This window comes from Gossypium hirsutum, chromosome D01, assembly GCF_007990345.1.
Source record: "Gossypium hirsutum isolate 1008001.06 chromosome D01, Gossypium_hirsutum_v2.1, whole genome shotgun sequence".
NCBI lineage: Eukaryota > Viridiplantae > Streptophyta > Magnoliopsida > Malvales > Malvaceae > Gossypium > Gossypium hirsutum.
The window spans coordinates 45,024,873-45,035,964 of NC_053437.1; the positions used below are offsets into that span (position 1 = coordinate 45,024,873).

Genomic DNA, 11,092 nt, shown 5'->3' on the forward strand with positions numbered 1-11,092 from the left:
ATTCCCTTAAAGCTTTCTGAAAACTCTCTTTTAATCTTCTCTCAAAATTTGATGTTATGAAGATGTATATTCTAGGGTTACTAAAGCCCTTTTTATAGACTAATATTAGAGTTCTAATCATATTAAAATATCTTTGGTATAATTAGAGTTTAACTAGGAAAAGTAACCATACTGAGAGTCTAATTACGTGGTTGCTTTAAGTTAGAATTCGTCGCGTCATCACACATCCCAGGCTCCTCATCATGATGTTGCCTTTGCTTTGCCTCTGTTTCAAACGTTGTCGCGTCATTGCGACGTCACGTGGTTCCTTTTCGCAACATCGCCTCTGCTTTGACTATGGTTTGACCGAAAAATGCGAGACACACTCCACACTAATCATTTTACAAAATAATAAATATATTATGAGTTTTCTTATAATTATATATAAAATTTAAAATATATAATAAGATTTAAACTCAATACACTATAATCTTTAATATTATAACATTCATTTCAACCAAAACCTCATTTATTTTTATATAATTTTTTCATAAATATATTTGTTAGATTAAAAAATTTCCCCCATACGATAGTGACATAAATTAATTTATATTTAAAATTTTGATGCCTTTAATAATTTTAATCTATTTATATACCTAAATATTAAAGAAAATTTTCAAGAAACTTTTAAAAAAGGCTGAGGGCATTTTGCTTTTGTTTATTTATTTATTTTTCTTTTGACCCAATAACCAATCTTGATCATCGGTCATGCATTCAAGTATAAATATCCGTTAGGCCTAACTTGAGCTTTCATTCTAATAAGCTTTTCGTCACTGCATCAACAAACAATAAAAGCAAAGCAATTTATTCTACAGTTGAAAGGGGTTTCTTCCTTTCGTATATTATTTCTTTTGAAAAGTTGTGTTATCACTTCTTTTTTCTCTTCATATCTTCCAAATATCTCCCATCTCCTAACCCTATTGTTGATTTGATCCAAATGGCTTTTTCTATGCCACCAGAAGCTCTTCTAGAAGGTATGTTTATATATATATGCAGCTCTTTCTTCATGAAATTGGCAGGTTTTTTTTAATGGTAAGGAAATGTGAATACACACACATATATAGGAGTTGGTGATGCAGGGGCAGCTAAGCCTAGTGGTTCTGAACAAAGCGTTCTGGAAAAGCATGTTGCATTCTTTGACAGAAACCATGATGGCATCGTTTATCCATGGGAGACTTTTGAAGGTTCCTTCTTTTTTAATTTTCATGGGGTTTATTAGTTTTATGTGGGTTGTTTTTGTTTGTTTATTAACGATTAATTAAAGTTAAACAGGTTTTCGAGCAATCGGGGCAGGTTATCTCTTGTCCATGACCGGTGCTTTCCTCATTCACTTTGCTCTCAGTAGCAAAACTCGCCCTGTAAACTCCTCTTCCACTTATTCTTTTATTCCTCATCTTTTCTGTTTTTTCCCCCTTAATTAAATGTAGTAAGAAGCTTATTAATTAACAAAATTTTTATTTGTTTTGATTTGCATATTAAACTTTGTTTATTGCTTGAAGAAATAGGTGCCTTGTATGTCTCAAACAGGCATTTATTAGAAGGAAAACAAACAAAGACACATACATCATGTCTTTGTCGTTGGTGAAACGGATGATATTTCGTTAGTTTTGTTTGCATTAAAAGGACCACCTTCCTTTTTATTTTTATTTTTTCAAGAAATGAGAAGACAAACAAGGATGTTAAGTAATAAGTTGTTCCGCAATCTAATATATGCAGGGGAAATATCCTTCTCCATTCTTTCCAATTGAGGTTAAAAACATCCACCTGGCTAAACATGGCAGTGACTCTGGTGTATATGACAGTGATGGAAGGTAAATCAACCCATTTGAATGGAAGATTTAAGGTATCTTAATTAATGGATGATGTAATCATATAAAAATTTGGGTTGATATGGTAGATTTGTATCATTGAAGTTTGAAGAAATCTTCAGAAAGTTCGCCCGTACCCATGGCAATGCCTTAACATCTGGTGAACTCATGGCAATGCTCAAGGCCAACAGGGAACCACAGGATTACAAAGGATGGTAATCATTTTAAATATTTCCTTTCTTCTGATAGCGTTAGTGTATATATGTTGCCAAAAAGAGGTATAAATTTCGAATCTCAATATACACATTGCAGGATTGGTAGTTGGACGGAATGGATGACATTATACAATCTTTGCAAGGACAACAATGGATTACTGAGGAAAGAAATAGTTAAAGGCGTTTATGATGGAAGCTTGTTCGAACGCATGGAGAGGGACAGAAAACCTCACAGAAAATAAAGCGTAATGATGCTAGCTACCCTTTTTACATTTCATTCACATTCTTTAATTTATTGCTCATCTCTTTTTAGGGATGGGAACCGGACGGGTGGATTTTTGCTCCTTCCGCACTACCCTAACTTTTTTTTCTTTTTCAAAGAAAACCCCATCCTGATCTAATCTGAAATTTATTTCATTTTAAACTTAATTTTAGAGAAATAAGATTATATATTTTTAGTTAAAAAATAAGTCACATAACAAATTAGTTTCGTGGTAAAGAGTAAGCACAGTTCTGGAGCCAAATTTTAAACTATTTGCAAATAGAAAATAGGTTTGCTTCAGCCATTTTTAAAACTAAGGCAGTGGGAGAAATTACGAGGAAAAGAGAGTTGAGTGAGAAAGAAAGAATTTCTATATAAATATAGGGGTGTAGAATTAAATAGTAAAACTTTAGTTTTACAAATATTTTAACAATTTAATCGTTGAATTTATTGATATAATTTGTATTTATCATGCATGTAAATTTTCAAACCGATCTAATATCTTTATCATATTGATTTAAAATATGTATATACTAATATTTATTGAACAATTAAAAGTTTTTTATATAAAAAATAGTTAAAATTTTTTAACTTACATCAAAATTGACATGCATGATAGATATGAATTCATATTTAAAATATTAATCGTACAAAAATATACGAACACCAGTGTAAGTGAATTCCTCAATATAAATATATATCAAGAATACTTTTATAAATATCTTCGGACAAATCTACCCTAAACTATTTTTTCAATTTTACCCTCCCCACCTTGAAACCGATTTCAAAAACAAAAATTTAACTTAATGGATTGAAATTTTGGAGTTGTTGTTGTTGTTTTTTTTTTCCATCTCTATCTCCTTTAGATTTAATTAATTAATTATTTTTGAGAATCAAAATATGTAAATTAAGGGTTTGAAGCAAATTGTTTGATGAATAAGTTATAGTTGTATTACTGTTTGTGATGCAGTTGAATATAAAGGAGTGCTTCATTCAGATGTTGGGTCTGATCGGGTTCAGTTGGGTTTGGTTGGTTGAGCCTCGATGGGAAGATTTGATTTGTGAACTTATAATTGAATTTTAATTTGTGTTCATGATTTCGAATGTATAATGGTAGAAACAAATGTATCTGCCTATTCATTCATGTTTCACATATTTATTCTATTTCTTATAAAAATAAGTATGAATTACCATAGTCAAATTTACACTTTTAGCTATGTTTTAATACTTCGTTGGTTTGGGTTGGATTAGATGTATTCTACTAGTCCAAATTTGAAATTTCACTCAACATCTAAAAGAATTTGAAGTAGAAAAACAATGTGGATAGAAAAAGGAATAATGTTTTATTTGTTCTTTTAATTTTATAAAAAAAATTAATTATTTTTCATCCTTTTTAACAGTTAAATTTACGTTGTTTGTCATTTCGTCCCAAAATAAATAAAAATTTTAACATTTCTTAACTTTTTTGATGTGATATACATGTAGATTGCCACGTAAATGCTACACAGGTAATTAATTTCTAAAAATTTTAAAAATTTTAAAAATATATAAATTATTTTAAAAAATTAAAAATTATTTAAAAAGTACAAATTATAAATATATATTTTAAAATTTTAAAAATTAATTAATTGCTAACAAAGCATACACTTGGCAATTCACGTGTACACCACAGTAGCAAAGTTAACAAATGTTACCTTTTCCATCAATTTTAGAGTGATTTGAAAAAAACAATGTAAGTTCAAGGGCTAAAAGAGACGAAAAATTAAACAAAGTACTAAAATGACTCTTTTTTTATAAAATTGAAAGGTCAAATAAGTTATTATGCTTAAAAATATTATATTTATTAAAAACACATTTACAATCCCTATATTTTTCACAAGACAAAGATAAAACATTTCTCTTAGTTTTTGTAGCTAAACTAGAACCCTCTAACTTTTACAAGGCTCAATCGTAACCCTTTACAAATTACTTAAGGTTATTTATATGAGTTATGGCGGTTATATATAAATTAAGTTATGTTCTTTCTTCCATATACTACAACATTACATCTCAATATAACAGGTCTTTTAAGTAACATACATATCACATCATTGTCACAATTATATCTATAAATATTTTTTTTGTTTTAAACAATTTCAAATGCATTATCTGCATGCAATCATAATAAACAAGAAATATGTCTATTTCATATAAAAAACAAAGTAATTGAGCTTAAAGTGTCATATCATCATAATATAATATTCATCATTACAAGTGAGACCCATTTTTATGTACATGTTTTTTAAATGCTTTGGCGTAAGCCTTTAGTTAATAGATCTACAATCATGAGACAAGCTCTAATTTGCTTTACAAACACTCTTTGTTTCTAAAATTCATCCTTAATGGCACAATATTTTAATTTCCTATGTTTTGCACCTTTGAAATATTTGTTGTTTCTGGAGAAAATAATTTTGGTGAATTATCACAATTAATTGTCAACGACTTGGTAATGGTGTCGACTACCTCAAGTCATAAAATAGTTCCACAACAATGATGTTTGAATAGTAGCCTTAATACATGTCACAAAATCTGCTTCCATCTTAGATGATGCAATGACAAACTATTTAGTACTTTTTGATGATACGAAATAAATAGCCAAAAGTGTGTTTTCTACTGTCAAGGCTATAACAGCCCAGTTTTAGTTAAATCGGAACAGTGATTTTGGAACCACAAATCTGAACTCGTAAAATAATTTTTTTAAATAATTATTGGTGTTTACAGCATGTGATTAAATGTGTATGAAAATTTTTGATTTAATTTTACCGTTTGAATGCTTAATTTGATAAAAAGGACTTAATCGCATAAAATGTAAAAGTGGCTTTCTATATTCTAAAGTGCTTAATTGCTATGGTTTCTTAATTTTAAAGTCCTTAAATTGAAATTTTGCCATTTAATAATAGCATGGACGGTAGTGGACAACCATTATAAAATTTTGTATTATTTCATTAAGGGTAAAAAAGTAAATTATGTAATAATATGTAATAAAATAAAACAAAACTTAAAATGGCCATGCATTCACCTTTCTTGGCCGAAACTTGAGAAGAAAAGAAAGCTTTGAAAGCTTTGAATATTCGGCACCTTTGGAAGCTTTAATTAGTTATGTGTTTTGCTCGGTTTTTTATACTTTTTACGTTTTTGAGATCGTTGCTTCGAATACTAGCTAGCTCATGCTTGAATTTTTGAATTGGTTGTGGATTTTGTGATTTGCCATTGTTGATAGCTTGAGATTTTTGTGGTTTGATGATGAAAAATAAATCTTTGTTGATAGATTATTATGTTTAATTAAGTGAATTTTTTGATAAAATAATAATAAATAAAATGTGTATTAAGGATTATATTGTGAAAGTAGTAAATTGAGGGGTCAAAATGTGAAATAAACGAAATATATGGGCTTATATGAACTAATGGAATATTCGACCAAGCATTTGTATAAAGAAATTATGTATATTTTGTGTTTTGTGAAATAAGGACTAAAATGTTAAAGTGTGAAAATATAAGGTCCAAAGTGTAAAAAGTCTTAATTATGTATTTTTGAATTGAATCGATTAAAGGTGTGATTAAATTAGTGAAATTTTTATTAATTTAGATCAAGAAAAGAGGAAATCAAATTTGGATCGGGGGAAATCAAAAGTTGTCGAATAGTCGTTTCGGTTCGTTCGTCTCCGTACGAGGTAAGTTCATAAGTAAATAAATATTGTTAAATTTGAATGTATATGTATTATATGTGCCAAATTGAATTATAATAAATATATGTGTATATGCCGAATTGAATTAAGCATTGGAGAACTAGTTACGAGCTTGAATCGATCGAATTATGACATCCGAAAGCCCCGTACGAACCATAGGAATAGTTAGGATACATATGTCATGACATAGGATTCCGATATGTGATTTCGTGTAAGACCACGTCTGGGACGTTGGCATCGATTTGAGATTTACATGTAAGACCATGTTTGGGACATTGGCATCGTATATGATTTTGTGTAAGACCCTATCTGGGATAGTGACATCGATATTTGATTACATGTAACACCTCATCTGGGACGTTGGCATTGTATGAGCTTTTTGAGCTATCCAAGTATCCTTATTGATTCTGAACGATTGAACGGGAAATGTTGAGTTAAGATCGAATATGAAATCGAGCTAAATGGTTCAGGTACGTGCGAAGTTAAATGTTCATAAAAATAGGGTAAGTATAGTACTTGAGATGATGAGATGAATTATACATGTTAAAGGTGTGACCATTATGTACATGAGATTGTTCATATTCGGCCATATTGAAATAATCATGCTAATGTTCATTTGATAATTTATTTGCTTATGACTTACTAGGCTATTTAAGCTTACCGTGTGTGTGTTTGTTCGTTGTCTTATAGATTTCGGAAAGCTAGTTACAAGCTTGGGGATCATCAAGGAAGTCCGTCACACTATCGATCTCTATTTTGGTATTTTAAATGTTTGAAACTTTGAACATATGGCATGTATAGGCTAGTATTAATGTAATTTTATTTTGAATTTTTGTATATATATATAGCCATGAGAAAATGGCTTGAGATAGATGTTAATGCTTGCGTGTATTTGCTTATAACTTGATCTTATTATGGTGGTAAGTTTCATTGTATATATGCTTGAGATGTTTTGATATATGATTCGGTAATGGGTGATGAAAAGCATGATTTACAATCGGCCATGAAATTAGCTCCATTTGAAAGTGTGCTTATGGTATATGAAATATAGGTTAAGTGATGGTTATGTCGTTATTTTTTGATTGGCTGTTTAGGTGCGATTGGTGATGGCAAATTATGAATATGTTTATGATAGTTTGGTTTGGTCTTAAGAGATTTAACTTGTGGACCGAATATATGAATAATGAACCGGTTAAGCATATGTTATTTGGTTGGTTATCGATCATGTAAATTTGGTATACTTATGATATGATCATTTGTGGTTTGGCTATTTTGATTCGGCTTGTAGTGACAAGTATCCACATATATTATGCTTGAATGTTTGGTCATATAGGTTCGGTTTTATATGGCTCTGTGGATGATTGAATGAGTAATGTCTAGACATGATATGTTTTATTATTGGTGATTGAAATTGGTTCAAATTGAAATGGTGTTTATGCACATGAGAATATATACATAAATGGTATTAAAAGTATACTTGACCACATTGTAAGTTACTAATGCCGTATATGTGTATAAATTTTAAGTAGTGTAATATGGCTCGTTTGGTATATAATAGGCACATGTGCAGAAGTTACTAAACGATATGTTGGATATTTAGTTAATGATATGAATTGATATGGTTAGTCGTGGCTTAGATATAAAATGGTCATATACAACTTATTGTGGTGGTATATGCGTTTGGTATATGAAATGATACATACCTAGTTGTAATTTAGGAAATCGAATGTCATATATTTGATAGCTATATGGTTTAAATCCTGTAAATATGAAACATGTGTAAATTGGTTTTGTTGTATAACAACTAAGTTCGAATATTTGGAATAGACCAATAATATTGATGTGATTGAATTGATGAAGCATGGTTCATATATGTATTATAAGTAATAAAACTTGAATGATTTATTAGTTATGTGTTTCATATGTGATAAATTGACTTTTATATTTGAATGAATGACTGTTATTTAATTAAAAGTTTATTTATGACAATTGAATATGAGATGAATTTCATGATTGGTTAAACTGTGCTTTATCTGGTAATGCTCGTAATCCTATTCCGGTGACGGATACTGGTTAGGGATGTTACAAAGGCATCCAAAAAATTGAATTTGAAATACTTTCAACTATTTGGATCTTCTATTCATGAACATGTAATCCTTTAACCAAACCGCCCACAATAAAACCTGAAGAATTTATTCCTTTTGTAGAAGGAGAAATTTTGGACTAATCAAAATTTATCACCTATCATTATTGCTTTTATCTCCAATTAAATTAAATTTAATTAATAAAGTGATAAATAAAAATATTAAATCATTTTAGATATCTTTTATAAAGAAATCATATTATTTAAGAATTATTTTATCTCCAATTAATTAAATTAATATGAGATAAATAATAAATAAAATAATTCAATTCTTATAGAACACTCAAATGAAGAAGTTAAAATTTACAAGAACTCTTTTACTTGATTGACTGACACTATAAAAGGGTTCACATTCAAGCTATTCAACACACATTCACAAGCTTAAGAAGTCTAAAAATTCTCTACAGAAATCTTTGAAGAAACTCAATAACTTGAAGAAATTCTAATGAATGTTTTATTCATTTTGAAGAAAAGTTGTCTTCCTATCCAGTTCAACTGAGGAGAATAATAACTCTAATATCTTAGAGTTATTTGTATTTTATTCTTGTAGGATTTTAGGTTTATTTATAGGTTAATTTTAGTACATTTGAGGTGTTTTATTTTATTTCATTTATGTTTTTAATAAATTATATATTATTAGTGTTAAAACAAACTCATTTTCTAGTGTTTTCTTACCCAATGTAGGTTCAACAAAGCATGGAGAAATGATAGCTTCACATAGGCAATTAAGGTATATTTTCACTCTAGCGAAATATTTTTTCTACTCCAGCAAACACAAGCAGGCAACTCTCCGCTCCTGTGGAAAGTTTGTTATCTAGAGTGGTGTGAGTACCTGATCAATTTTCAAGAGTTGTAGTTTTTAGGGAATATAAAATGGAAAAAGATACCTAAATTCGAGAGAGGAGTGGAGATAAGAGGGGAAGCCACCAAGCCTTCATGCATCAGAACTGATAGATTTTATCGAGAAAACTGAGTTTCTCCATTGATTTTATTGTTGAGTTCTTTTTCTATGACTAGTTATTGTTTTTATTTCAAGATGTTTTTCAATTCCTCATGACCTAAGTTCTCTTTCTAGGATTGCAATGGATTCCATGTTTAGTTAATCAAACATTTCTCTATTTCTAGCTTTTATTCTTGATAGAGATTTGATTATTTATTCATTCTTGTTCTTTATTGATAATACTCTAGCCAACTATTAATCTGACAAACTTATAGAAATTAGAAAATGACTTTTCGTTTTAGGTCTAGAATGAGTAACTCTTTGTTTAAATTAGATGGGTAAATTTGTGATTTGTATTTAGGATAGAGGTATACCTAATTACATTGGGCTACCATAATTGGGCTTTGTTCTTAATCAATTCGGTCTAAATTATTGGCATAGAATATAACTTATAGTTAGAATAAATTAATTCTTTAATTATTTAGAAATAATTAAGGGAAATTTAGTACCCTAGGTTAATATAAACTCTATTAAGGTAAACTAGGTGGAGATAGAAAATTAGCTAATCCACTGGATGAATTGTAATCTTAGGTTTTTATTATTGATTGATTATTTTGTTTTAATTTGCTTTGCCTATTTTTTTATTAGACTTAGTTGAGAAATTCTATTATGAATTTTTTATAGGTATTGGAGTAATATTTGGTGACTAGCGTCATTATTAGTAATAGCTATTGTGGGATCAATTTTTATACTATTTTTCGCGATACGTATACTTGCATGTTTGATATTTGACCAATAGAGAGGAGCCAAAAGTCGTTTCCGAAGAAGCGCCTTTTGATCCAATTCAATTGAAGAAAGGAAGTCCAAATCTACTTTCAAGATCATGTCTCGACAATCCTTGAAGCAATCACATTATTCCAAGATCAAGTCTAGACATCCTCAAATTGAGCTCAACGAAGAGAAAATCAAAAGATTGTATTTTTTTAAGTTACAAATAAAATTTGCTCCAATTTTCAGTCAATATGTGACTTGAAATTTTGTGTACAGCTTTCCTTATATTCTATATCATTCTTTGGATTTACATAATATTGAATTTGTCCCCTTTGGAATAATTTTTGTTGAATAATTACGCATATTATTAATACGTACATGTCCTTAAAAACCATAATCTCATCGATGCCATTAAGACCTTGTTCTTGTCATCAAGATTATTAAACTTAATCTAATATAAGTGTGGTCGTAACAGATCTTGGCCTTCATTTCCAAACCCTCTTCATATTATGCTTCAATGCGTATTACTTATGATCCAAAAGAGAGACCATCATCCTCTCCCCTCCAAATTAACCCTCACCTATCAAGTTTAATTTGAATTATTCAATATTGTATTTTTATAATAATTATTATCTTAAAATAATATTTTATTTAGATTTTTGGGATCGACCTGTATATGCAACGAGAAATAAAGAAAAGTAGAGAAGAACAACACAAATATTACGTGAAAAAATCTCCGAAGAGAAAAAACTACAGCAATGAGACTTCACTAAATAGACATATTGAAAGAGTATAGGATGGAGATAATCTCAACAAATAAACCCTAATCCTAGAAAGAACAAAGTACTCTGGCTGAAATCCAAAATTCCCTAAAATTTATGAGATTTTTGGATATAGTTGGCATGCTATAGATTGTGAGTACTCACCTATATGTGTTTTGTGATTTGAACGTTGAGACTTTGGGAACATGTTGGAGAGATAAGGGAATGTGAGATAAGCTCCATCAATAAGACATGTTTGGTGCTGAAAGTGTTAGCTTATGCTTCACTTGGATATATTTGACTCTATGAGTCATTTGTGTGTTGGGATCAGTCCGATGTGTTGAAGCTACTCTTTGTTTAAGCTCAATGAAATTTATTAAAATGTGTATATTATGTGGCTTAATGTGTATGTGCTACTGGATGGATGT

General features: G+C 29.5%; 1 protein-coding gene across 2 annotated transcripts; it reads left to right on the forward strand.

Moving 5' to 3' along the window:
• The first annotated feature begins 657 nt into the window (after positions 1–657).
• On the forward strand, positions 658–3,519 carry LOC107921238 (probable peroxygenase 5). Of its 2 annotated transcripts, none has more exons than XM_016851117.2 (7): positions 658–1,013; positions 1,104–1,223; positions 1,312–1,397; positions 1,756–1,850; positions 1,937–2,062; positions 2,160–2,307; positions 3,295–3,519. In XM_016851117.2, exons 1-6 carry the CDS (start codon positions 977–979, stop codon positions 2,302–2,304), a joined length of 609 nt encoding a protein of 202 aa, XP_016706606.1. In that variant the 5' UTR covers positions 658–976; the 3' UTR covers positions 2,305–2,307; positions 3,295–3,519. The 2 variants fall into 2 exon arrangements, with proteins under 2 accessions (XP_016706606.1, XP_016706607.1); XM_016851118.2 differs by having other exon boundaries at positions 1,119–1,223.
• The last annotated feature ends 7,573 nt before the right edge of the window (positions 3,520–11,092 follow it).

What these genes read in the sequence shown, in the direction of transcription:
- LOC107921238 (XM_016851117.2), top strand. Translation starts at nt 977, where the DNA reads ATGGCTTTTTCTATGCCACCAGAAGCTCTTCTAGAAG. An exon ending in ACCAGAAGCTCTTCTAGAAG is followed by an intron (nt 1,014 to 1,103) that starts GTATGTTTATAT and finishes ACACATATATAG; the next exon opens with GAGTTGGTGATGCAGGGGCA. An exon ending in TCCATGGGAGACTTTTGAAG is followed by an intron (nt 1,224 to 1,311) that starts GTTCCTTCTTTT and finishes AAAGTTAAACAG; the next exon opens with GTTTTCGAGCAATCGGGGCA.